Genomic DNA, 23,066 nt, shown 5'->3' with positions numbered 1-23,066 from the left:
AAATCTCGCCCCGTTATCGCCCGTGCCGCCCGCTGATTGGCCGCGTTATCGGATATCCGCATGGTTGGCGCCCGACATTCCCTATCGCTTGTCCTCGGGCCTTTGGCTTAAAAGTCGCCGCTTCCCATGCCCGTCCTGCAGCCCATCCTCCGGCGGGAACGACTGAATCTCTGCCATCTGCGAACCATCCGCGAATCATCCGCGAACCATCCGCGAGCCATCCGCGAACCCTCCATCGAGCCCTCCTCTACGCTCCTGTGTGCTGTCCGAGTCTGCGTCCCGGCCAGCGAGTGGATTACTTTGCCTGTACTTGCGCATCCCAGCTCGCTCATTACTGCCTCGAGTGTTGCCTTTCTGGCCCTCCACTTCCACCCACACTCCCCCGATATCCAGACCACCATGTCTTCCACAACACTTTCGCAGTTGACTCTCGTCACCGTGCTCGACCTTCTGGCCCTCTCCGGCCACCTCGATCCCCTCGTTCTCACCAAGCTCGCCCGCTGCTCGCGGCAGCTGGCCGCACGATACGCTGCACCTTCCGGCCGCGCCTGGCGGCAGTGCTTTGCCAACCTGCTGGGTGTCCCGGCCCTGCTCTGTCCTCCCGGCGGGACATACAAGTACTTGGCCCTGGGCGCCCATTCGTTCTTCACCCGCTCCGGCCCACAACCCCACGAGCTCGAGGACCTGTTCTGGTCCTTTGTGGCCGAGGACGACGCTCTCTTTGCGGCCACGATGCGACAGTGTGCCCGCCACGACAGCCGGCTCATGCGGCGGTGGTCTGCTGCCCAGGACTTTGGTCAAGATGTGCCCGAAAACCTGTTTGATCGCTCCGTCGTCAACGCCTTCAGCGTCTGGGGCGACTTTGCCAAAACCATCGACCTGCTCCCCAAGCTGCAGTCCCTCCCCGACTCGATCGGCAATGCCGCCTCCATCGCCGTCCTCGGCCCTTTCCTGGAAATGTCGTCGCTGCCGCCCACCGTCGGCAACCTCGCTGCCCTTACCGAGCTGCATCTGTGCAACAACGCTATCGCCCGGCTCCCAGAGACCCTGGGTCGTCTTGCCAGCCTCGTCCGTCTGGAGCTCAACCACACCCAAATCACGACCGCGGGACTGCCGCGGTCCCTGGGAAAGCTGGCGTCGCTCGCGCAGCTCTCACTCAACAGCAACAAGCTCGTTACGCTGCCGGACTCGGTGATCAGTCTCTCCGCCCTGACCAAGCTCTCGGCCAGCTCCAATGAGATCGTTGCCCTGCCGCCCCACATCGACAGCCTCGCTGCACTTTCGCAGCTCGACCTGCACCGCAACTGCCTCCGCTCCCTGCCAATGTCCTTTGGCGGCCTGGCCTCGCTAACTGAGTTGCACCTCGAGTTCAACTGCCTGACGACCCTGCCGGCGTCCTTTGGCAACCTGTCGAGTCTGTCGGTCCTGCACCTCAACAACAACCAACTTCGAGAGCTGCCCGCTTCGATCGGCAGCCTCTCGTCGCTCACCAAGCTTTATCTCGGCCACAACCAGCTCGTCCAGCTCCCCGATACCTTTGGGCGCCTCGAGCGCCTCACCGAGCTGCACCTCGACAACAACCAGCTGTGCGTCCTGCCCGAGTCTTTCAGTGCCCTGAGTGCCCTTTCGGTGCTGAGCTTGCGCAACAACCGGATCGCGAGCCTCCCAGTCTGGATCGGCAATCTGGCGACTCTGACGACGCTGGTGCTGAGCTCAAACCGGCTCCGGGCCCTGCCCCTGAGCGTCGAGAGCCTCGCCGCCCTCTCAGAGCTCCATGTCGACGGGAATCTGTTGGTCTCGGTGCCGCCTCCTGTCTTGAAGCTGTCGACACTGCAAGTTTTGGATCTCTCGGACAACTTGATCGCCTATTGCTGTGGGACAATGCAGCGACTGGCGGCCGACAGTCCGCGAATGCGAATCAAGATGTGAACGCCTTGAGTTCGTCTTGGGAGGGCTGCACACACGACGGGCGACAGAGTATGGCCCTGCTGCATGCCCAACCTCATTGTCGCTTCTCCCTCGTGCCTCCTGCTCCCTCTCTCTATTACCCAGTTTTGCTCAGCTTTGCTCACCCGCCGGGGCTTCCTCGATCCCGGCATTCGTGTAATCATACCCCCCGCCTCCCAAGGCAACCCATGTATATATCAAAATACAGCTTCCTTAGTCGTGATATTATTGTGTTTGAAACAAAACAGGACAGTGATCTGCAGGCGTCGGTGGATAGGCCGTGGGATTGCGCCCCAATCTTTGTTTTTGGAGAGTGTAAAGCGATGGCCATCATCCGGCCATGCAGCCCAGGCCCGACGAACATTGTAGTGATCGGCATTGTTGCTGTTGTTGTTGTTGCTGTTGGTTGCTGCCTGGAACCATATGCCAGGTCGAGGTCTATCCGTGTAGCCGTCAGGCCGGACTGAAAGTCCAACTTCAAACATTATACTCTATGGTGCGCTCGCGGTCCAAGGGGAATAAACGAGCAAAGATGGCAACGTGCCACAATATCGAACCAGGTCCAGGGACCATTCACACCGACTGGGCTGCCAAGGAGTCGGCGACGGGGCACGGGCGGCGGGCGGGTCGAAGAAACGTCGGGGAACGGTGCCCCCGCTCAGCGGATAATCGCTACGCCTCCATCGAAAAGAACTGCTTGCCCACTTCGTATGTTGAAATCATGATGGCGCACGCAGGGGCAATCTTGGAAATCCGAGGCACGATGCCTTTGTTGTTTGGACACGGACAGGTTGATGCACGAAGTGAATTGGTGAGTCGAGGCAAGCGGCTGACAGGGATTCGGAACATGGCTGCCGTGGCGCACTCTCTATGGGTTGCTCCCACCATCTACGGAGCCACAATTGACATGCAGGATCCCTCGATGCGACAAAGTGCAGCTCGCAACTCACTCCTTCGGTGGTGTTGCTGGCCGGTATCCCAACCCAGAGCCAAATGCCAAGTCGCCCGTGCGATCGCCAGCCGTCAGCTTACCTTTGAACAGCCCCGGCAGTCCCTCGGTGCGATAGAGTTCCCGTAGGATGCATGTCATGCGTCCGTGTGGGCTGCAAGAGAACTTTTGCGGCGAGTGCGAAGTGTCGACCTGCTGAATCGACTTTGCGACATCGAATGGTGTGGTGGCGATTGCAGCGATCTGGCAGGAAGGAGGGATAACAACACATCGGTGAGAAGGCGTCAGCCGCACAACACCCGGTGCAGCCTCGACAGAACGCGACCCCCAGGGATTCCGTTCTCATCACCACCGCAGATGCGTGAAGTGGGCCACCGGCACCGTCTCCCTTCTTCCTCTCTACCAGCAACCTACCATTCCGCTCGTTGCTCCGGCAGCAAAGCTTGACCGAAACTCTGAATAGGCTTTGCTGTCGCCGCCACCCAGATATCGCGAGTACAAGGGCTTGAGCTGCTCGTAGCCCACCCAGTACATGGCCGAGAACGGAATGTCTCGCCAGAGCGTCGGGATCAAGCCCCGCCACAGATAGAGGATCCCGAACTGCCGGGTCATGAACCGCACCCGCTTCAGGGTCTTGGCGAGGCTGTGGTGCTCGTCGGTCTTGCCCTGCATCCGGGTCCGCACCAGCTCAATAGGGGATACGATCGCCGCAACGGCTCCTGTCGACAGAGAAAAGGCCAGAGGCCATTGTCAGTTTCGATACGGGGAGGACGGCAATAGGCCGAGGACGAGCAATGCTCTCCAGACCAGCCCCTCCCACAGGATCGCATTATCAGCAGAACCACTCAGGCGATACAGCGTGGCCCCAATGCGCCGTATATGCCGATGGCCTGCTGCACCCACCTCGTGTGATCGATCCCGCCAGAAGCGGTGCCATGAAACCGGCTCCGATCGACGACAGCGGCGCCGAGATTTGGTTGCGGAATTTCTCATATCCGACGTAGTAGAGCACAGTCGAGGGCACCGAGATGACTCTATGTGGCCACCAAGGCGGTTGCACAGGTTGGGCAGAGGAAAGAACGATTCACGAACATGGCGTGAGTCGACCGCACTCGGGGACTGGCTTGGGCAGGGAATCCGACTTGGAGTGCCACCCTGGACTGGACCGGACGACGGGCCGGTGGACTGCGGGCCACGGGGAACGACATGAACAGCGACGAGCAATACGTACAAGGTCGGACTCAGTCCTTTCCAGAGGGCAGCCCCGCCTTCGTTCCGGACGATTTGCAATACGGTGCGCTAGGGTGGGGCCAGACAGGCGAATCAAGCAGGAACCGCAGTCAGCAGGAGCAGGAGCGGGCCGAAACCGCAGGCGACGATCAAGTTGGTGCTGGTGCAGGTCGGGCTGCGAAACACAGGGAGGCAGATTGAGAGGCAAGGGCGAACCGGGGCGGGAGCGACTCCACAGAGAGCGGGTCGCCACAGAGGAGGAGAGGAGGGATTCGGAGCGACTGACGGCATATCCTACATTGTGCGCCATGGTCTGCTGCCGGGTCTTGACGACATCGAACGGCGTCACTGATGGAGGCAAGAGCGACGGACTCAGTGTGCGTGGGGTTTGTCGAATCAGTCAAGCAAGGAATGAGGCATGCTGTGGGGGGGTGATCGATGGCGGCGCTTACTCAGGAGGGAGGTCAGAAGAGCACCAGAGCATGCCGACACAATCCTGGCCAGGGTCGCCCCGGGCGCTGCAGTCGTCACGGACGAGCCCGAACGAGACGCAGGCTTGAACGATGCTGACGGCGACGCAGGGCCTTGGATGCTGGGCGGCAGAGCGATCAGGACCGAGGACGGGGGCTGGGCCATGTCGGAGAAGCGGTGGAGGTGCTGCTGGTCGCTGTGGAGCTGCTCGGCGGTCTCGAAGGCGATCTCGGCCGACATTCGCAAGAGCAGACGGGGGGCAAGTGGGGTATTGATAATCCCAGGTCGGTCTGTTGTGGTAATCTGATCAACGGGGCGGGCAAGCAACCGGAAGCGTGGCACTGCTGACGGCCTATCTTGGGCCCGAACAAAGAGGCGTGTCGAAGCGGAAGCACCGGCCAAGCAACAGACGACTGCCACAGTGCCAGCGGGACATTGGCGAGAGCATCAGCGACTGCCACCGTTGGCTTTGGCTTTGGCTTTGGCTTTGGCTTTGGCTTTGGCTCTGGTTGTTAGCGGATGTGTCTGTGGGAAAGCAGAGGTGTCGCAGGAACAGTTGCTCTCGACAGACCCTCCTGGAAAGTAATGCTGCAGCGCAGAGCTCCCACCCCAGCGAGATTGCGCTCATCCGAGCGAATTGCGCTCATCGCAGACCAATCTCGTCCCGGACGGGCCCACTCGCACATCAAGCTCAACGGCCGGACTACTGCAAAGTATCTCGCTGGCTGGCAGTCGGACTGCCATCGCATTCGCTCATCGGCAGGTCCGATGGCGAGCACCATTGCGAGCGTCATTGCGAGCGCGATGGCGAAATTGCCCGCCAAAGAGCATCATCTGTGGATCCGTCTTGCACGAGCAGCGGTATCTCGCCCGGGCAGCCCGTCGCCGTGCTCTGCTTGCGCTTGTCCAGTCTTGATCGACCTGAAACGGATATGTGGGTATCCTCACAAAGCAAGTACCTCGACAGAGCACTCGACGGGTCGTGCAGTTCTGCCATTGCACCAAGACAGTAGCTCTCGACAAATCCATCTGGAGACATTCAAGGCGATGCCTCTATCCATGTATTCCCGCCAGAGCCCCCGCGGAGAAGTGCCAGCACGACACGACATGGCTGCATGCGATATCGGGGCTCGATCGAGACTCAAGTCGTGGGATTGAAGCGTGTCTCTGGATGCTCGCGGGCTGGCGGACAAGTCGGCCGAGCACACTGGCTCCGTCTCTGCTGCTGCCCCATCCGCTCGTCTGCCAATGTGCCGAGCACACCACTCCGCCGGCTGGGCTGTGGGATACTCTCCATCGAGTCTGGCCCTGATGTGCCAATGCACCGATTGCGCGACCAGGGACGACTGCCCAATCAGCGGGCGGCGACCTTTCCAGCCAGCCCTAGACAGCCCTAGACAGCCCTAGACAGCCCTAGACAGCCCTAGACAGCCCTAGACAGCCCTAGCAGCCCTGGATCGATCCAGGCATGTCGCACAATCCGACGCGGCTGCATTCGCTTTTTTCTTGTCGCTGGTGAAAAAACGCAGAGCCGATCTGCCGCACGGAATCATCTCGTCCACGATCGGCACTGCGGCATGAACGTCCCCCGCTTTCTGAGAACTGCATCGGCCACTTGCGCTGCTGCTGCCGCCCGGCCTGTCCGGTTTGCCGCGGGCCCGTCGCCCGTCGCCTGCATCGCCTCGCAGCTTCTGCAGCGCTCGCACGCCAGCACCGCAGCGACGGCATCGGCCCTGCCAAGCGACCCCACCAGCCATCCCGCCTTCTTCACCGGAAACCCACACTACTACGATGCCATTATGGACCTGAACAAGCTGATCCGGAAATACGAACTGCCCTTCACCAAGGAGGAGCTGTCTGCCAAGGCCCACAAGATCCCCGTCAAATGGATGTCCATCGATCTGATGCGGTCGATTCTGCACTTCAAGCTGGACGACCCGTCCTACAGCGCGCTCATCACCAAGCTCAACATCCTGGCGACAAAGATTGGTGCGTGCTGTCGCTGCAATTCGGACGGCATGCCCTGGTCCATGTGACGTGGATAGCCTGGATAGCCTGGATGGCCTGGATGTGCTCGTTGGCTGTCTGCCGGGGGGGGGTTTGCTGGCCAAAGTCTGGCTGGACGACTCCTGCGAATCGACGTCCTCCAGACGCAACTCGCTCACATTTCGTCGTGCCCTCGCTCTCCGTTATAGACGAGAGCCCTGAGATCATGGAGAAGCTCTCTCAGTTCATTTCGCCAGGCCAGTCCTTCTCGGTTGCCTCGGCCAGCAAGACCAAGCTCGACGAGTTTGGACGGGGCTATGCCTTGGCATCAAAGAAGAAGGCCCGCGCACAGGTCTGGACCGTCAAGGGAGACGGCCAGTTCTTTGTGAACGGTGTGCCGCTCGCCGAATACTTTACCGAGCTCGATCACCGCCAGACATGCACCCGTGCGCTCGAGGTCCTCGGCAAGCTCACGGACTACAACATCTGGGCACTTACAAAGGGCGGCGGATTCACGGGTAAGCGCCGCGGCATCGACACCGCCAAGGCTCCGCAGCCTGAAGACTTCACGACGGGGGCATTGGGCGGCAACTGCTCGTTTCTGAGCCACGAGCTGGACACCGACAAACAGACGACGATGCTCTTGGACATGCGCAGAGATCGTGATGTCGAATGTGTTTCCTTGATCGATTTGCTCGATTACTGCCGTTTGGATGCTCGGAATATGCACATCACTCGCTCACTCCCCCCCCCTCTCCATTGACTCAGGACAAGCTGGAGCCATCTCCGTTGCGCTGGCTCGAACATTGTTGGCCCACGACCCCTCAGCAGTCAAGCACTTTTCCGAGCGTAAGCGACCTCCCGATTGCTGTGATGTGGATTGCAATCTCGTCCTTCGGATCCGTTTGATATGAATGCTGCCCTGCTGCATCGGTGGACACCCGAGCGTTTTTTGATCCGGCAAATACTCCATCGGGATCGGAGCCCATATTTACTCGTCGATGGCATGGTTTGCTCGCGGGCTCGTTGCATGTTGCGCCATACTCACCCAACGTGTTCCGACATTCGACCGCCAGTGGGGTTGACAAAGATCGACCGACGACAGAAGGAACGCAAGAAGACTGGCCAGCCCAGTGCCCGTGCCAAGAACCAGTGGGTCAAGCGTTAGAGGCCCTGGTGACATTTCCGTCCGCGTGCGTGCAGGGTGTGCTGATGCTCTCTGCCAGATCAACTGATGATGGTCCTTCAAGACCCCTGGTGTCTTTTGCGCTGAGCTCCAGCGTCCCTCCCTGTGGATAAATACACACTTTATGCAGGGGACTCAGGACACCCTCTCTCCCCCATGTGTCAGTCTAGTATGCGACAGCTTGCGTCGAGCAAAGCCACATGCAATCAAATCGACCATCCGAACAGAGTTCTGGCCGTGGCGCGTAGTGTACGAAACAGCCAGCGGCCGCCAGCACCGACTCCCGCCTGCTTGGACCAGGATCTGTCCTGAATCCGATTCCCGCACAGTCCGCCGCCTTCCCCCTCGTTCGCTCTGCAGCGATGGACACCGCCGAGCCTGCAATCGGCGCTGCCGCAGACCTCTCGGGAGCAACGCCGCAGAGCAAGCTCGCCCACACCAACCCCCTGGCCAAGAAGCTCGCCCAGGTCCTCACGATCGTAAGCGAGCCGTCCACCACAAGCCATTCGGCTCCTGCTGCATCGGCCTGGCTGGCCGCACCGGATCTCCATCTTCCCCATCGTAACCCATCTCCCCTTACTCCTCCTTGGCCCCCCACCACCATCCTAGTCGCTTGAGGATCAACAAACTCAAAATGCGCTCGAGGCACTCTCGGAGTTCTATGTGTCTAGCAAGGGCACATCCAAGCGAAGCTTCAGGGCAGATGTCGAGCGCAGAGTCATCTTGATGAACAACCGGTTCCTCGACTCGCTCAATGGCATCAACCAGGTCCGTGTTTGCTGTCCGAGATGAGCAGCAGCGGGGCCAGCGAGCAACGACACAACAACCCCGACATCGCCATTCCGCTCCCTTCCTCCTTCTCAATTCCATATCGACATGGGACCGTCTCGTCTCTGCCTGGGACTCGGCTTCGCTTGATCCCAGCATCGACGGCGGTGGCACAGGCAAAGCGCCAGGATCTAACATTGGCTTGCTTGACAGGCCTTCTTGGATATCGAAAAGCAGGTCACAGAAATGAACTCGCAGTGCCAGGAGATGGAAGACAAGCTCAAGACCGCAAACGAGCGAACCTTCCGAATTGTGTCGAGAATCAAGGATATGAAGGAGAGCAGGTCCATGTTCGCCAGCCCAGCTATTGCCGCAGGCATCTCCATGGCCGCCGACTGGCTGTGAAAACATCCTCCCCCCAGATTCTCGCTCGCTTGGTCTGACATCACGCCCTTTCTTCCATCGTGCTGTCTCAATTGCTCATCTCGAACCTCCTTTTTAATCTCCTCAGCCAACGTGCTCTCATCCGCAAATCGCTCGCCGAAGCCTTCGTGAAGCGATTCACGCTTTCGGACCAAGAAATCCAGATCCTGACGACCCCACATCTCGAGATCAACAAGAGCTTCTTTGATGCCCTGGACCATCTGCACCAGATCAACGAGGACTGTCGAGCGCTGCTTGTCACCGACCATCAACATGCAGGGTAGGTGGCTGACCCAGAATCGGTCTGGACGTTTCCTCTCGATAACGGACGAGCGCCGCGCATTCACACACACTCGCTGACGGATCCCCGCCTGCCCTTGGCTTCGAATCTTCAAGCCTCGAGATCATGGACTCCATCACCATCTACCAGGATCTGGCCTACGAGAAGTTGTTCAAATGGACACAAGCCCAGTGCCGCGGACTGACCCGGGACATGCCGGACCTCAACCGAACGCTCAAGGACGCCATGCGAGCACTCAAGCTTCGCCCAGTTCTGTTTCAGTGAGTTCTCTGGTCGACTCGCCTTGCGTGACTCTATGCCGCATCCATCGCCAGCTCCTCCGTCCGCATCGATCGTCCGAGTTCGCCTGTGTCCCTCTCAAGTAACCCCGCACGACAATCGCCCTCGCTACCGATAACAGAACATGCGTCGAGGATGTGTGCCATATCCGGCGCACGGCCGTCGGGAAGGCCTTCCTTGACGCCCTCACCCGAGGCGGGCCGGGTGGCTTTCCCAGGCCGATGGAGCTGCATGCCCACGATCCTCTGCGATATGCCGGCGAAATGCTCGCGTGGGTCCACCAGGCCTCGGTGGGCGAGCACGAGATGCTTGAGGGGCTGTTCGACATCCGCAAGAGTAAGTCGGCGGACAGTGCGCCATCGCCAGCAATCGGACTCGCCAATATGATAGTATTCGCACTGGACTGCACTGGACTGCACTGGACTGCACTGGATCGCTCACTCCAGTCCTCTCGCCGAACATGGCTTTACTCTTGGATGCGAATACAGAGCCGGCCCTGCACAGTCCTATCCGGACACAGAGCTCAGCCGAGGAAGATTCCCCGTCCGGCCTTGAGTCCCTTCTGGATGACTCGGACGTGGTGGAACGGATCTTGAACAAAGGGCTCGAAGGCGTGTGCCGTCCGCTGAGAGTAAGTGTGCTGCAGCGGCCCGAGTGCCAGGCTTCTGGATTGCTCTCAGTTTGCAGCAGCATGACTGTCATCCTGCATAACTAGCTGATGATCCTTTCTCCGTAATGTCGTGTTTTGACTTTTACATCCGCCATGATGCCACCCAGGCTCGTCTCGAGTCCATCATCGCCACGCAACAGAAGCCCCTGGTCAACTACAAGCTGATGAATCTCGTCCAATTCTACTACAACACCGTCAGTCGAGTCTTGGGGTCGTCGGCTGAGCTCACCATCACCCTGCACGAGTAAGTTTGGACTGAGCCAGTGCGCTGTATGCCCAGCAGAGACAGGCGCTTGAAACGCATGACCGACCCTGCATTCGCCATGCCAGGATCGAGGGAGTGGCCAACCATGCCTTCTTCGAGAATCTGAACGGCCAGGCATCCGAGATGATCAAGGCTCCTGAGGTCAGTATCCGCCGAACGGTTGCCCAGAATGTCATCCTGGGTGGCTGCGCGACCGCTCTTCTCACCGACTCCAACTCACCCAGGCTCCAAAGCGCGATCTGCTGCCCTCCCCGACCATCAACGACGCCGTTTCGCAGCTGGTAGGCGCGCACCGAGTTGCCAGACGGCACCGTAGTCTTGTTGGATATCCACTGTCGAGCAGCGCAGGGCAGCACATCCAGGCTCGTCACTCTCAATGAGCGACTGATCCCACCGGTGCCCCAACTCGCAACCACAGAAAGAGATCATGACCTCGTACCAGTCATCGCTGGTGCCGCACGAGGAACGCGAAAAGGACTTTGCCAACCTGCTGCGCGCCCTGCTCGACCCACTGCTGCAAGTCTGTGTGCTCGGTTCGGCCGCGCTCTCGACCTTTGAGAGCGCCATCTACATGGCCAACTGCCTCTACCACGTTCAGGTACGACGGTTTTGTTCACGATCGATGGTCCTGGCCCCCGCGAGTCTCCGAGAGTGTCTGACAGCCCGTTGCTGCCTTGAATCGCATTGCGCCTCGCGCAACAGACGACCTTGAAGCCATATCCCTTCACCGACCAGCAAATCGCGGCACTCGAAGGTCAGATTCAGCATCAACTTGAAACGTTGATCCAGGAGCAGGTATGCCATCCGTCGCGACGTGGACGTGCGTACTGGTACGCTTTCTTTTGGCTGCTTGGAGTGTTGGTCGCGAGCCAGTATCCTCACTCGCATGATCGTGTTTGATCTCGTCCTTCCCCCACAGCACACAACGATTCTCAAGCGCTCAGGCTTGGCTTACATGGTTGAGACCATGGACAAGAATGATAAGCATGTGAGATACGCTGCAGCTGTCCGAATCAATCTCTTGCGTGGTTTGAGCAGCGGGGGAGTATTTCGCTGGGCATCTCCATCGTCCGTGTCTGCGTCGCTCGTGCTGATGCTGTATCCAACGCCCACGCCACTGCCAGGAACCACTCGCGCTCCTCCCCGGAATGGACGCCCGCTCCATCTCCGACGCCATGTCCCAGCTCGACACTTTCCTTTGCAATGTCGCTGTCGAGGCGTCGTCGTTGCTTGCGCGGCTCACGAGCTCGCGCCTGGCCAAGACCGTGGTCCAGCGAGCGCTGAGGCTCTTTGTCGACGACTACTCGCGATTCCACGACGCCGTTATGGATCCCTCCAACCGATACGAGTTCCCGTCGACAATCCTGGCCCGAACAGTGGGCGAGGTCGAGACGCTGCTGGGTGATGATCTACTGTGAGGGATGCCGACGCGGTGTAGCCGAGCAGTGGATATTCCCAGCAATGCGAACGATCCGCCATGCCAGCCAAGGAAGCACACGGAAAAGTGCCCTCAGGGCCGCTGCCAGCCAATAAATCGCTGCTGTTTCGGAAGTCGACTTGCCAACACGCCCTGCTTGACTTGGCTTGGAAGCTCGGCTGCAAATAGGCACCGGGTCGAGCCAACCCGGCTGTCTATTGTGTATGGAAGCAGGGTCATAGAAGAGCATCGAGAAGCAGAATTGGGGCGAGCCTTCCAAAGGGCAGTGCCCGCAGCACAGCGACAAGGGTCCAAGAACCCCCCACACTCAGAAACAATGGACCTCGAGCAGTTCCAAGAAACACGCAAGCCCTCCGTGACTAGTCCTCGTCGTCAAAGGCAAAGGGATGCTTGGTCGGCATGGGCTTGATTTTGGATCGCGGTGCAGCGGCAGGCTTTTCGTCGGGCTTCCTTTTTTCCAGCGAGCTCTCAAAGATGGCATCGGTTGAGGAGGTGTCGGTGAGCTGGCTGGCCGAATCGCCCATGTCAAACACACGCCGGTGGCCCTTGTGTGCCAGCGGGCCGGCTTCAAGCATGACTTCGATGCCGTCGTCGCCGTCATCGTCGTCTTCGTCAAAGTCCTCAAGCAGCCCGATATTGTCGGCGAGGGGAGCAGCAACAGGCTTCATGACAATGACCTGGGCCTGTGGTTTACGGCCAAGCGCCAGAAAGCTCAAGAGTCCATCAGCCAGTGAGCTCAGGCCGTCCGAATCTCCCTGCGCAGGATTGGCGGCTTCGTTCGAAAAGGCGTTCAGCATCGGCGTTGGCGCATTGACGCTTTCGTTGCTGCTCTCTGGCCGACTCTGGAAGGCAGAGACTGGCACGGCGTTTCGGTTCCCAGGCGGCGGATCTGAGGCAAACGGGACGGCCACGGTGCTCCCCGAGTCGTTTTTCCGAAGCACCTTTCGGCTTTCGTTGGGGCCGGATTGTGTTGTGTCGAGTCGCTCTGACCGAGGCGAGAAGGAGGAGGATGTCGACGGCGCTGTTGGAAGCGCTGGTGCGGATGCGGGTGCGGGTAATGATGGTTTTGTTGCAAAGGATGTGAAACTGAGCTCCGGAGGGCCGCTTGTGTCTGCGGATGGGACAGTACTGGTTGATGTGCCAGATGTGCGAACGACAGTGGTACCTCCAGAGGCACTGACAACATAGGTGACATTGGATGAGGTTGTGATGTTGGTGATGTTGGAAGCGGCGACGGTCGTCGAGTGTGTGCGAATGTCGGTCTCCTCGCTGCTGGTTTTGGGTTTAGATGGGCCTGCGGCTCCAAACTGTGGCTGAGGCTTCTCGCTGGATCCAGAGACGCGGGAGGATCCGATGCTTTCTCTTGGTTTGGATGATGTGCCTGGGTCGGCTTGTGGCGATGGTAGATTTGCTGGTGCCGCGGAGCCCTGCGATTCATTGGCTTTGTTGGAGACAGAAGGCTGCTCAGAGTCCGAGTCGGGCTGTCCCTGAGCCAGAACCTCTCTCCGTGGAGGCCTGGGACTCGGTAGCGTCTTGGGCTCAGACTTTTTCGGAGGCACTGCGGCACCTTCAGGCTCCTTGCGAGCCTTCTGAGGCGTCACCTCATCGGCAAAGTGCACCTGGAGGGTCTGGGATCTCGTCGGACCACCGGACTGGATCCGTATCGGCGCCACGACCAGAGGCTTGGGCTGGGTCCGGATGACCTGGGCGCTCTTTGACGACGAGCTTCCCGGAAGGGAGCTGTTCTGAACTTTTCCTGGATCAACGAGCGTCGCGGAAACGAGCAAGGCCGTCAGAAATGGCTGCGCGAGAATGATGCGAGCTAATCGGGCACGACGACACACTGATATCCCAGAGCGAGCTGCGATACTGGTGACGACGTTGGCTGCGGTATCGGTTGCTGCGTGGGCCTATCATTACTTTTGGAACGTCCACCGCAACACGAGAGCATCTCAGCATGCCGGAGTTGAAACGGGATGGGCCAGACGAGGCAAACGGATGTCGGTGGCAGCCGCAGTGACGAGGACGAAAGTACGCGCCGCAGACCGAGTGTGGTCGAGAAGACTGCGTGGCGAGGGGGGGAGATGGTGCCAATGCAGCAGTTGCACTTGCGTAGAAAGCGGCAATATGTTCGCTGGACAGCTGCGTTCAATAGAGCGGCGTTCGGCGTGCTACAGGCGATGGATGCTCGGGTTGACGCGACGGATCGAGACCGAGGCCAGAGAAACAGCCGATTCGAGTGGTGCTCGGATGCAGCTTCGGGCTTCGGGCTGCTCGGCGGTGGCTGCCGTGATGGCAGACACAAGTTGTGTCCGGCCGAGGCAACCGGCCACCAGATGGCCATCGGCATCGGTGCCAACGGCGGGCCCAGCACCACATCTTCCCCTGGCTGCACCCCCTGCCCCTTGCTGCCGATTGGATCCGAATCTGCCCCGCACAGAACGTTCTGTGTCGGTGATCGGGAGTGTGGCGCATGTGGCTTGGCGCGCGACATCAAAACAGCGGATTCTTTGCGCTCTCCTCTCTCTCTTGCCTCTGCCCGCATCTGTCCGTTTCCTTCTCGATCTGCTTCAGTGTGCCAGCAGCGACCACATGCGCATGTCCTGGGACCTCTTCCTCCGGCGCCGGTGAGTACCCTGTCCCGAGATGCGGTCTCCCTCTGCGCTGCACAAACCACAGCAGCAGATCCGAATGATGTTACGTAGAAGGCTTAATTTCATAGTCCCAAGGCCCCTCGGGGCCGGGGACCATGCCTGAAACACATATTTTACGACCTGACAATCGCGCCCTGTGCTTTGGTGCCGATCGGGCCGCTTTGGCAAGCGCGGAGAGCATGCTGACTGACCGAGGCCTGCCGTATCATTCGTTCCATGCAGACCCCAACGATCAGCTCGCCGTTTGGCAGCTCGCCGAAGGACGCAGCACCACTATCCGGTCCACATGTGATCGCGATGCTGGTCATCCTCGGTCATGCTGAGAGATGCCGAGGAGCGAGGAGAGAGCAGCTGCAGAGCCAGCTGGTGTGAGCAGGGCGAAGAGAATCAGACGATCTGAGCTTGCCGGTCGCTGCAGCGGCCAGACAGATGGGGGCGGGATGTGGATCAGATGCGGCGAGGTTATTTCGGTCGATCCAATAAAAAACGGGACACCCAGGTTTTGACCATTGATCGAATATTTTGTTACCCAATGTTATCGCGCGCTGGCCATGACCATTCGCCACACATCCGACTTTCGCACCGCCGCATTGCGATGCTACGCCCTCATCCATAGCCTGCGTAAGGTCGCCTCCATATTCAGTGTATCCAAGAGCACCATCCATCGATGGCACCGAGGATGCAAGCTGGATGACCCATCCCGGGTCCCAGCTCGCAGATCCACTTTCTTTGAGCAGGCATGTCCAGTCATTCGCACCCTGATTGAACAGGACCCGTTCCAGACTGGTCCTGTGTTGCGGTGCAAGCTCGAGTCCATCCTCCAGAGGAAAGTATCACTCTCACTCTGCCACACTGCCATCCACCGAGCAGGTCTCTCACACAAGAGGGCAACACACCTCTACAAGTCCAAGCGACTGGATGAGCGAGTGGCACAGTTCAGGGACCAGGCCTGCTCCATCGACCCGCGGTGATTCGTTTTTGTCGACGAGACAGGGATCAGGAGATCCATTTTCCCTCTTTACGGATACTCACCGAAGGGTGCTCCGCTTCGCCAGCGCAATCACATGAAACGCAAGTCTGTCTCGGCTGCATTTGCAATCAACCACTCTGGTGTGCTGCATCGCATGTACATCTCCACATCATTCAAGACACACTCGATGGTCGAGTTCTTTGAGCGAGCGACCTTCCCAGACGACTCTGTGGTTGTGATGGACAATGTCAGCATGCACAAGACAATGGCTGTCCTGGACTGCATCGAGCGCCGAGGATGGTCAGTGATCTTCACCCCACCTGCTTCACCCGACTTCAATCCCATCGAGAACTTCTTTGGGATTGTGAAGCACCAGTACAGGAAGGTGGCAGCGCTGAATGCGTCCGAGGGGTTCAGAGTCGGGATGGTGACCCTGTTTGAGTCTGCCGTGCGGAGGGTGCTTCCAGATGTCTTCCCACGGCTGATTGAGCGAGCGATGCGCTTCTGGGGTTGAGTTCCCTCCAATCAAGCCGCCATTTTCGCGTTCACATCCCTGGCTTGAACCTCTCGGCGATTTTTGAACAGGTCGCTTCCCCAACCAGCCCGCAAAGACGGGCTCCTGCTCTCGGGTATAAATGCCGCACCTTCGTCCTGCTGCTTTCTTCCATCATCTCGCCTTGATCTGATCATCGCGCTATTGTACGATAAAAAAAGTCTCTGCTCTGACCAGTACCACTGGCAGGCATCCAGCATTCTCTGCCCCCATGCCTCCGAAGCGTAAGGGTACCGGTGATGGCCAGCCTCGGCCACCCAGGCCCAAGAAAGCCAAGTCACAGTCGGAGCCTGTCTCTGGTTCGTATTCTGATCTCACGCATGCTTGGTCGTCTGTTGCTCCGTCGCTCACCACCACTGCTTCTGCAGATCCAATGGATGTCGATCCCACCGAGCCTGGTCCCTCATCTGGTCCTGTCAAGCGATGTCGCCAGTGCGATGGCACCGACCAGGAGCGAAGCAACACCAACAAGTGTCCCAAATACCGGCCCCTCAAGAGTTCTGTCGTCCCACTCGTGGATGGAAGGTCATCCGCCCCTCAGTTCAGCTGCTTCAAGCAGACGATGGATGGCTGTTGTCTCAATCCCGCTCTCCGCGACAAGATCCAGGCCACCGTCGAGACCATGACCCAGATCCAGTTCGAGGCATCCAGGCTGCTCAACCTGCACATCCTCCGGTGCATCGAGCAGGATCTTCCCGTCCCTGTCATCTCCAAGTCCACCCCTGCTTTCATCCGCCAATGCTTCACGATTGTCGAGGACGGTGCCCTCTCCCCGACCGGGGACAATGAGAAATACAACGAGCATCTGGTCGCTTCCTTTCGCGACTACCAGACCACTCGGCACGCAGACCTGCCTCCGGCCCCTCGTCTGCCTGATGGTGCTCACAGTCAGCTTCTCACTCTCGCTGTCAATGCCTATGCCACCAACTGCACCACCCACCTCAACCTGGCCTACTGGCGACTCCTTCGCCGCTTCTGTGCTGCCGTCTTCCCAGCCAACAAGCACAAGCACGAAGCCATCGAGGCTTGTCTCGAGCTCTTCGAGAAACCAGGGCAGACTCCACCCAAGGCCGATCTCGAGTTCCTCTATCCAGACTTTGGCCACGTCCTGGACGAGTTTCGGTACAGCAGCGACCAGGACCGCTTCCGGGCCCTCCATCGCCTCTCACACCATGTGAGAATCCTCGCCCGAGACAAGATGGTCGACAATGTCCACAAGTGGATCGACTGTGACATGCCCGCCCTCCGAGTCACTGAGCTGCAGCGCCAGGCCAAGCTGGACGAGCTCACTGCCAGAGGCATCCCCTCCGACGACAAGAGGTTCACCACGGCCAAGTCTGAGCTCGGCACCACCAAGGCCAAGATCAACAAGCTGGCATCCAGGATCAAGTGGGCCCTCAAGCAGCTCGCTCTGGACACTCCTCCGGCCGTGTGCACGATAGTTCCTCCATGCACTGCAAGGGCCAAGTATGTCAAGATTGACACGGTCACTCTCTGGGAGCTCCTGGGTCCAAAGAAGCGCCTTGGACTCACCAGGGACAAGCTCAAGGATGAAGGTGATGACGGCATCAACAACCAGGATCGTTTCTGGCGCAGTTGCTTCAAGCTGCGTAGTTCCCTCTTCCAAGAGCGGGACGTGAACAAGAAGCTGTTCAACTACGAGATCAGCACCGATGGCATTGGATGCACCATCGGCCTCATCAAGTTTGTGCGTCGAACCGATCACACCGAGACCATCGAGCCTCCTCCGACTTCCGAGCAGCGCATCCAGGCCCACATCGGCGACCCAGACCCCAACCGCACCACTTGGATTGGCATCGATCCTGGAGTCGGCTCCATCTTCACGGCGGTCATCCAAGCACTGGGCCACCAAGACGAGGTGGTCTCATTCTCCAATGGCCACTACCAGCACATGTGTGGCCACAAGTCCAACACAAGGTGGCACAACACCATGAAGTATCGACTCAGCATCGAGACCTGGATGTCGACCACCCCCTCGCCCAAGGTGTCGTCCTCGGAGGCCTTCCTTGTCCATCTCACCCATGTCCTGCGACCGGAGCTGCGAGTGCAGCTCGACTTCCACCTTGGCAAGAAGGCCCGTCACCATCGCTTCATGGGCCACAAGAGGCGCCAAGTGGCCGTCGACAGGATGTGCAAGGCCGTCCTGAAGCACGCCCCGATACGGACCGATGTGGTGATCGCCTTTGGCAATGCGTCATGGCGACAGGGCAAGGGCTATGCATCCAGCCCTCGGAGGCAGCGGTTTGCTCGGTACTTTGAGCAATTCGAGCACCACCGACGCCGTCCCAATCACCCTCATGGAAGCGTCAAGGTAGTCTCGACGAACGAGTTCAACACCTCGCAAGTGTGCTCCAAGTGCCTGGAGCCAGTTCGGTTGGAAGGACTCGATGCGCCCAGTGTTGCGAATTCCCACTTTGTCAGGAGCTGCAAGAATCCCAGCTGCCGGACAGTGTGGAATCGCGACGTCAATGCGGCGCGCAACATGATCACAGTATGCAGGTCGATTGTGGAGATCGGAGAGCGACCGGCGGTCTTCACTCGGAGGCTGCCAAAGTGATCTGTTTTATTTCTTGTGGCTTTGCTTGACGCAAGCACAGCACATACTACATGTTCATGGAAACGGCTATGTTGTCCCGTTTTTTTCTGAATAAAGTGTATTTCGGTCGAAAGCCGTCTCGGATCGGTGTGGGGCAGGTGGGGACCGATGGATTCTCGGTGGCGTCGTGCCCCACACCAGGGCCCCAAAGGGTCCAGCGCCTTGCCAAGCCAGACGCAGCGCCGCTCCTCGGTCTCCTCTTGGCCCCCATCTGCACTTCCATCTCCCGCTCGCCCTCTCCCATCCTTACTTTCGTCAACCGCCGCTGCTATCGCCATGGGCAAAAAGGTTCTGTTCATCGTTGGCGACTTTGTCGAAGACTACGAGGCCATGGTCCCCCGCCAGATCTGCGAGGTCTTTGATATCCAGGTCGATGTCGTTGCCCCCTGCAAGAAGCCCGGCGAGACCGTTGCCAGCGCCGTCCACGACTTTGAGGGCTTCCAGACCTACACCGAGAAGCGGGGCCACAACATCGCCATCAACGCTGACTTCCACTCCATCGACACCGCCGACTACGACGGCCTCTACATCCCTGGCGGCCGTGCGCCCGAGTTCCTGAGCCTCAACCCGCGCGTCCTGGCCATCGTCAAGGAGTTTTCGGACAGCCGCAAGCCCATCGCTGCCATCTGCCACGGCGGCCTCGTCCTGGCTGCCGCCGGGGTGATCAACGCCAAGAAGGCGTGCTTCTACCCGGCCACCATGCCCATGATGACGCTGGCTGGCTGCACTGCCGTCGACGCCAACGAGACGGCCTCGAACGCTGTCGTCGATGGCCACCTCGTTACCGCCCCCGCGTGGCCCGCCCACCCCGCCATGATGAAGGAGTTCCTCCGCCTTCTGGGTGCCCACTTTTGATCGGTTGAGCCTCTGACCGCTGTTGTTGGTGGTGTTCTCGCTTCTCACTTGTGCTGCGATGTGAATACAGTTCATTTGAATGGATCGCTGGAAACAGACATCGCTCGGATATGGCGCCATACTGATCGGACGGTCAGGACCCTGGCCAAGGCGGTCCCGGTACGGGAGATCGTGTGGGCGTTCCTGGCATTTTGATATCGCTGTTCTGCGCCGACGCCCTGTTTCATTTGGCGGACGCTGTGCGATACGTGGCAGCGCATGGCGTTGGGTGTTTTGCAGTATGTGGTCGTGGTGCATTAGCAGATTATCGGAAAGTCGATTCGTCCAATACCCTCAAGCAGTGACTGTCGGCGAACATCATACCTCGATCTAATGTTGCTGGCTCTGACTTTGATTGTGCAGCGAAGGTGGCTAGCTCCTCTTCCCCGGGGAGATGCACTGCCGCTGTTCGTAACGCATTGTGTTGGCAGATGCCCGAATCGACAGGGTCGCTGTCTAGAAGTCCTGGTAGTTGCAGATTCTGATGCAATCCTGCCCGTCTCTATTGCTCTGGTCGGCGGATCTGCGGTACCACTCAATTGCCTTGGTGCGGTTATGGGAGACACCTGCTCCCCACTCATAGCAATATCCGATCCATCGCTGCCCGTATGAGTTGCCCTGCCCTGCTGCCTTGCTGGACCACTCGAACGCCTTCGCCTTGTCGACCGATACTCCAAGGCCATCAAAGTAGCACTTTCCCGTCCAGAACTGGCTGTCACTGTGCCCTTGGTTGGCGAGCTCTTCGAAAATCCCAAACGCCGTCGCTTCGTTTCTGCTCCTTCCAAACCCGTTGATCATGCAGACTGCGACGAGATGCTTGCATAACCAGTCGCGCTCCGAGCCATATTCACACAGCTTCAAGAACTTGCGGGCTGCCAGGGTGTCGGAGCCAAACGAGGATCTCTTTGCAGCCAAAACGACGTCCGGATCCAGGGGGAATTCGTCCGAGGTACCCTCCTGCATCAGCCGGGCTCCCTTGCGCCAGTCCTTCTTTGTGCCCCGGCCGAGGTAGTGCATCCAGCCGAGCATGTGCAAGGCGATAGACCTGTGGGTAGTACCGGCGGACCTGTCCCGGACTTGCTGCCAAAGGCTAACAGCATCGACGTCGCTTTGCGGAACACCCCAGCCCGCCAGAGCGAACCAGGCTCTCAGAAACGCAATCGCGGTCCGGGCACCCTCGTCACCTTGAGCGGCAGCCTCGGCATACCATCCGACGGCCTTGTCGTAATCTTGGTCGACCCCATATCCGTCTTCATGGCAGCGGCCGAGGGCGATCTGGGCGGGTGCGAATCCTTGGTTCGCAATTCCATGGTACAGCTGGACGGCCTTGGTGTGGAAATTCCATAGCCGTAGTAGAGGCATTGGGCCAGGTAGTACTGCGCCCGGGAATGGCCAGCATCCGTAGCCTTCTCCAGATAATAGATGACTTGTTCCCATCCTGTGGACTGGGTCGGTTGGCCCTCGGGCATGCTTCCGTGCTGCTCCGGCTCCGGAAGCCCATTCAAGAGCCCATTCAGAAGAACAAGGGCCAGGAAAAACGACACGACGACATCTCCTTGCTCGGCCCGCGAAACAAGCCAGGAGAGATCGTTGACAGCCTGGTCGCTGAAGCAGCGCGAGACGAAGCACATTTCGCTGGCGCTGACGAGATGCGGCAGAGGCCCTCCTTGGCGATGCAAAAGCCCGACACCCCGGCACCAGCGCCGGAAGCGGTTCAGCTTGGAATTCAAGGCGCCTCGGGCGTCTCGACAGAGCAGAAGCAACTGTGCGATTTCTTCGAGGGTGAGCGAGAGGGAGAAGCGTTCGTTGGAGAAGATGATGGCGATCATGCCGAGACCGTTGAGTCCGCAGACCTTGCCCATCCGATCGACGGTTGAGTTGTCGTTGCCGGTTGGGGTGTTCATAGCAGGATTGGAGCAGGAGTCAGCAGGGCTGCCAACGGAGGATGAAGCGAGACAGGGCCAGCTGACCGAATGGGGTTATATCGTGCCTGAAACAAGCGGTCGGGTACATTGGTGGGCGGAAATGAAGGGGATGGTATCCAGTTGGGTTTGAAAGGCAGGACATGCAATCGACCCAGGTGAATGTCCCGCGGGCTGTCGCGATGATGCGGCCACGTCGGCTGGGGTATCAGGCCGCACCGGCAAATCCATTGGCCTGCTTGCCGCAAGATGGGCGCAAGTCCTTGGCAAGAAGGCAAACCCAACCGAGAGGCGACCTCATTGGTGGCCAATCGACACAGGCCGATAAACCAGGGAACCTTGACCCTCAACAGTGTGTCTGGGGTGCGCCCCTGCCATCGGCGTCGCTGGTGCTCGTTTGGGGTGATTGTTTGGGAGCCGATGATGCTGGGCGGTTGGGGGAATCAGGTTCGTCGTGTGGTATCCGTGTGGCCAATGCGGCACCGATGAAGAGCCCAATGTGCTGTATCAGATCCGCTATTTGATCCAGCCAGAGCTCGGAGGTCCATGGTATCACACCATGACTGAGCCCGAACATATCTGTGCTGTGGGCACATGATGGTCGACGGTGTCGTGCTCGATACATGTCATTGTCAATCCGATGAGATCAAGTCCGACTCGTTTCTTCAAGGACAGAGGTGTCAGGTTGTGGTCGAGTGAGAGCTGTGTGATATGGGTTGAAGGATGGACACTGGCAGCCATGTTGGTTGAGGTATGCGGCGGACTGGGGTGTGATGAGAGTTGCAATGTCCAGGCGATGAGACGAGATGGGTGGAATGAGCGAGTGGCACAGTCACCAAACCAGGAACATTCCATCCATGGATCGAGCGCCAGTCAATTACTGCTTGTCATTCACATTCCCACACATCCAGCACCCATTCATTGCCACCATCGGTTTCATTATTTTTATATTTCGATTGAAAGCTATCAAGGTCTGGTCGGCTCTAGCAGTATATGTTGGAGGAAAGGGAGGCAGTGATGAACCTATCGAGCAGTCTGGGGGAGATGAGAGCCGTCATCCCTCGCTCTCGCTCTGCATCATCCGGGTGTCCAGGGAAGGCACCGAGGGTCCACCTTACCATCATATTGTGATAATATCGATCTCTCTTGGGCCCTCGCTCGGCCCACAGTCCCGACATGGTCGTCGTCACGGTGCGGGCCAAAGTCAGTTCCTTTGTCCTGTCGAAGCCTTGCGCGTCATCGATGTGAATCTGCAGCTTGACTGGTGGTCCTGGGAGCTGGTAGTAGCCATTCCTGAACAGCTCCTTCATCGGGTAGTCCGGCTGGCACTGCTCTTTCAGCACGATCAGCTGCCGCCAGTACTCGTCGAGGTAGAACTGGGAGCCGAGGGATGCGTCCATCAGGCTGGGCTGGGTGCGGGAATATCTCAGCACCAGCGAGACCATCTTGTCGTTGTGGTCCAGACGGTCTTCCCAGACGGCTCGGTGCTGGAGGGCCAGCTGCTTGAGGCGGTTGGGCAGGGTGATGAGTCCGCATCCGAGGT

The 23,066-nt window shown here is 59.0% G+C and overlaps 7 protein-coding genes across 7 annotated transcripts; 4 read left to right on the top strand and 3 right to left on the bottom strand.

Moving 5' to 3' along the window:
* Positions 1 to 47: 47 nt before the first annotated feature.
* On the top strand, positions 48 to 2,167 carry BJ171DRAFT_486857 (uncharacterized protein). The gene is made up of 2 exons (XM_053109225.1): positions 48 to 179; positions 202 to 2,167. The coding sequence occupies exon 2, from the start codon at positions 400 to 402 to the stop codon at positions 1,927 to 1,929; it is 1,530 nt and encodes a 509-aa protein (XP_052971472.1). The 5' UTR covers positions 48 to 179; positions 202 to 399; the 3' UTR covers positions 1,930 to 2,167.
* On the bottom strand, positions 2,151 to 4,896 carry BJ171DRAFT_486855 (mitochondrial carrier domain-containing protein). Its single transcript, XM_053109224.1, has 7 exons — positions 4,579 to 4,896; positions 4,425 to 4,474; positions 4,128 to 4,195; positions 3,800 to 3,930; positions 3,311 to 3,615; positions 2,980 to 3,139; positions 2,151 to 2,714 (listed from the first exon to the last, which is right to left on the bottom strand). Exons 1-7 carry the CDS (start codon positions 4,835 to 4,837, stop codon positions 2,620 to 2,622), a joined length of 1,068 nt encoding a protein of 355 aa, XP_052971471.1. The 5' UTR covers positions 4,838 to 4,896; the 3' UTR covers positions 2,151 to 2,619.
* A 1,220-nt stretch (positions 4,897 to 6,116) lies between these two features.
* BJ171DRAFT_116727 (ribosomal protein S9/S16-domain-containing protein) lies at positions 6,117 to 7,941 on the top strand. Its single transcript, XM_053105499.1, has 4 exons — positions 6,117 to 6,586; positions 6,793 to 7,101; positions 7,352 to 7,432; positions 7,660 to 7,941. Exons 1-4 carry the CDS (start codon positions 6,175 to 6,177, stop codon positions 7,749 to 7,751), a joined length of 894 nt encoding a protein of 297 aa, XP_052971470.1. The 5' UTR covers positions 6,117 to 6,174; the 3' UTR covers positions 7,752 to 7,941.
* BJ171DRAFT_116732 (oligomeric Golgi complex subunit 6) lies at positions 7,942 to 12,051 on the top strand. Its single transcript, XM_053105500.1, has 14 exons — positions 7,942 to 8,248; positions 8,379 to 8,537; positions 8,751 to 8,881; positions 9,049 to 9,240; positions 9,357 to 9,521; positions 9,662 to 9,876; positions 10,029 to 10,171; positions 10,318 to 10,454; positions 10,541 to 10,616; positions 10,700 to 10,756; positions 10,894 to 11,073; positions 11,178 to 11,270; positions 11,395 to 11,463; positions 11,600 to 12,051. Exons 1-14 carry the CDS (start codon positions 8,132 to 8,134, stop codon positions 11,891 to 11,893), a joined length of 2,028 nt encoding a protein of 675 aa, XP_052971469.1. The 5' UTR covers positions 7,942 to 8,131; the 3' UTR covers positions 11,894 to 12,051.
* Positions 12,048 to 13,864, bottom strand: BJ171DRAFT_595132 (uncharacterized protein; the record flags this gene model as incomplete). The annotated part of the gene is made up of 3 exons (XM_053114575.1): positions 12,048 to 12,898; positions 13,079 to 13,669; positions 13,834 to 13,864. The coding sequence occupies 3 exons, from the start codon at positions 13,862 to 13,864 to the stop codon at positions 12,273 to 12,275; spliced, it is 1,248 nt and encodes a 415-aa protein (XP_052971468.1). The 3' UTR covers positions 12,048 to 12,272.
* Positions 13,865 to 18,983: 5,119 nt separating this feature from the next.
* BJ171DRAFT_577005 (class I glutamine amidotransferase-like protein) lies at positions 18,984 to 19,562 on the top strand (the record flags this gene model as incomplete). Its single annotated transcript, XM_053113782.1, has 1 exon — positions 18,984 to 19,562. The coding sequence occupies one exon, from the start codon at positions 18,984 to 18,986 to the stop codon at positions 19,560 to 19,562; it is 579 nt and encodes a 192-aa protein (XP_052971467.1).
* A 370-nt stretch (positions 19,563 to 19,932) lies between these two features.
* On the bottom strand, positions 19,933 to 21,352 carry BJ171DRAFT_116683 (uncharacterized protein). Its single transcript, XM_053105497.1, has one exon. It carries the CDS (start codon positions 21,036 to 21,038, stop codon positions 20,058 to 20,060), a length of 981 nt encoding a protein of 326 aa, XP_052971466.1. The 5' UTR covers positions 21,039 to 21,352; the 3' UTR covers positions 19,933 to 20,057.
* Between the last annotated feature and the right edge of the window lie 1,714 nt (positions 21,353 to 23,066).

Source organism: Polychytrium aggregatum (genome assembly GCF_025602895.1).
Source record: "Polychytrium aggregatum strain JEL109 chromosome Unknown BJ171scaffold_2, whole genome shotgun sequence".
Taxonomy (NCBI): domain Eukaryota; kingdom Fungi; phylum Chytridiomycota; class Chytridiomycetes; order Polychytriales; genus Polychytrium; species Polychytrium aggregatum.
The sequence above is the reverse complement of the archived record's forward strand: the minus strand, read 5'-3'. Positions and strand labels throughout refer to the sequence as shown.

Excerpts from the sequence above, each read along its gene's own strand:
- BJ171DRAFT_116683 (XM_053105497.1), bottom strand. The coding sequence starts at position 21,038 with ATGGGAACAAGTCATCTATTATCTGGAGAAGGCTACGGATGCTGGCCA.
- BJ171DRAFT_116727 (XM_053105499.1), top strand. The coding sequence starts at position 6,175 with ATGAACGTCCCCCGCTTTCTGAGAACTGCATCGGCCACTTGCGCTGCT. Across the intron at positions 6,587-6,792 it reads CATCCTGGCGACAAAGATTG|ACGAGAGCCCTGAGATCATG; the intron begins GTGCGTGCTGTC and ends TCTCCGTTATAG. Across the intron at positions 7,433-7,659 it reads AGTCAAGCACTTTTCCGAGC|TGGGGTTGACAAAGATCGAC; the intron begins GTAAGCGACCTC and ends TTCGACCGCCAG.
- BJ171DRAFT_486857 (XM_053109225.1), top strand. The coding sequence starts at position 400 with ATGTCTTCCACAACACTTTCGCAGTTGACTCTCGTCACCGTGCTCGAC.
- BJ171DRAFT_116732 (XM_053105500.1), top strand. The coding sequence starts at position 8,132 with ATGGACACCGCCGAGCCTGCAATCGGCGCTGCCGCAGACCTCTCGGGA. Across the intron at positions 8,538-8,750 it reads CGCTCAATGGCATCAACCAG|GCCTTCTTGGATATCGAAAA; the intron begins GTCCGTGTTTGC and ends CTTGCTTGACAG. Across the intron at positions 11,271-11,394 it reads AAACGTTGATCCAGGAGCAG|CACACAACGATTCTCAAGCG; the intron begins GTATGCCATCCG and ends CTTCCCCCACAG.
- BJ171DRAFT_486855 (XM_053109224.1), bottom strand. The coding sequence starts at position 4,837 with ATGTCGGCCGAGATCGCCTTCGAGACCGCCGAGCAGCTCCACAGCGAC. Across the intron at positions 4,475-4,578 it reads TCTTCTGACCTCCCTCCTGA|TGACGCCGTTCGATGTCGTC; the intron begins GTAAGCGCCGCC and ends TGCCTCCATCAG. Across the intron at positions 2,715-2,979 it reads ACTGCCGGGGCTGTTCAAAG|GCATCGTGCCTCGGATTTCC; the intron begins GTAAGCTGACGG and ends CAAACAACAAAG.